Here is a 1607-nt window from a genome sequence, read left to right on the forward strand (position 1 = left end):
CATTACTCACATTCTCAACTCGCCACCAAAGGTCAAACCCAATTCAACCCCAATCAAGGGACTCAATAATGGCCTGCCCACCAGGGGCAAGCCGATTCATATCAACCTCTGTACTAGCGAGCAGGACGTGTAGGACTATGTGGAGGACAGCCCCTCCAAAATCCCAGGTATGTCCTTTTTTTTATCTTACAGTTCAAAGGAGGGTGACTTTGAACTGAGCGCTCACTCTCCTCACTCTCTTCTCCCTGGGCCTACCTAGGTGCTCAAAAAGACACACTCATGCGGCTGCGGAGTGTGTCTTACACTTTCTACTTATTGAAAGGGACCAACATCACCAAGGGAAGCAGCAGCAAGAAAAAACCGGCTTACATTTTGATCCCGCTGCCTACCACCAAGGTGTTGTTTGACTTATCCTCCAACAAGTTCCACAACTTGAAGAAACAGTTGTTCCTGTTATCCAGCAAGATTGACAAAACCAATGATGACTTGAAGGGAAACACCACCATCCTCCAAGCCGCCGATGCAAGTGACAGAGTGGTGATCATGGAGTTCATTGTCAAACATGATGCCTATGGCAAAGGGCTCAAGCAAGAGTTGGGCAGAGATGGTGATGTTGGGAGGTTTTTTGCTGCTGTTTAAGCCTTGCCTGGCACAGATGCTGGATTCACAATTGTCATGGAAAATCCAGCCAAAGCTGCGCAAGAGGCAGCCGATGTAAGCATTTGCTTTTTGCATCCTCCTAGCCTAGGCCATCCAGCTGATCAAACCTATTTCTCATGTTGCTCTTGATGTAGAGTCTGACCAAAAAAACAAGGGCGACTTCAAGCTCAGAACAACATTGAGAATGTTGCAACCACGTTGACTGTGCTCGCCCGTTTGGTCCCACTGGATCCTCAAAAAGAATTGCTCCAAACCTTGCAGCCCAAACTTGGTTTGTTCACAAACCACAATAACAAGGGTTAGCGTATTTTCAACCCAGACGATCTCTCTAAAAAGATGGAGTTGACCTTTGTGAACCTCATTGAATGGGCCAGAGCATTAGTAAGCCCAATTTCTCTCTCTGACACCTCTTGAATATCTCATGTATCTGACCCCAAATGTCCCTCAGGCAGCAGGTATCCCGGGCGTGACCTTGAACATCCCGCCAAAAGACCCTGACTTTGTTTGGAAGGACATCCAACGCCCCAACACCATTTTTTCCCTGGTGCCAGATGTCAAACAATGCAAGATCAGCCCATGGCCTCCTACCTTCCCCCTTGGCAGCTATGCTGAAATGCAAAGTACCAACGTCAACATCAATTATGATGTCATACACAGGGTTTATCCTCAATCAACGTTGTTTGACTACCTAAGCTTTTGCGACTTTGGTGACGGGGCAATTTTGGACATAGCAAAGATCTTGATTGCTCATGGAATCCACAGTTTTCACCAGTTTCTCTTCCCCGCCGTGTTGAATGCCAAGATCATCAAGTCATGGGGTATATTGTGGGGTAGCGCGATGGAACTAATGATGCATCCTTGTAGGTTCTATCAAAGCCGAGCTCAACCAGAGAATGATGTTGATTGTTTGAACAAAGGTAAAGTCAAGGCTGTAAATTCAGGGGATA

At 46.7% G+C, this 1607-nt stretch overlaps 1 protein-coding gene across 1 annotated transcript; it reads left to right on the forward strand.

Annotated features, from left to right (window-relative positions):
* Positions 1 to 137: 137 nt before the first annotated feature.
* MELLADRAFT_86342 (uncharacterized protein) lies at positions 138 to 1403 on the forward strand (the record flags this gene model as incomplete). Its single annotated transcript, XM_007419426.1, has 7 exons — positions 138 to 167; positions 220 to 607; positions 656 to 714; positions 832 to 958; positions 1037 to 1041; positions 1109 to 1318; positions 1392 to 1403. 7 exons carry the CDS (start codon positions 138 to 140, stop codon positions 1401 to 1403), a joined length of 831 nt encoding a protein of 276 aa, XP_007419488.1.
* Positions 1404 to 1607: the final 204 nt, after the last annotated feature.

The sequence above is a fragment of the Melampsora larici-populina genome (genome assembly GCF_000204055.1).
Source record: "Melampsora larici-populina 98AG31 unplaced genomic scaffold MELLAscaffold_188, whole genome shotgun sequence".
Lineage (NCBI taxonomy): Eukaryota > Fungi > Basidiomycota > Pucciniomycetes > Pucciniales > Melampsoraceae > Melampsora > Melampsora laricis-populina.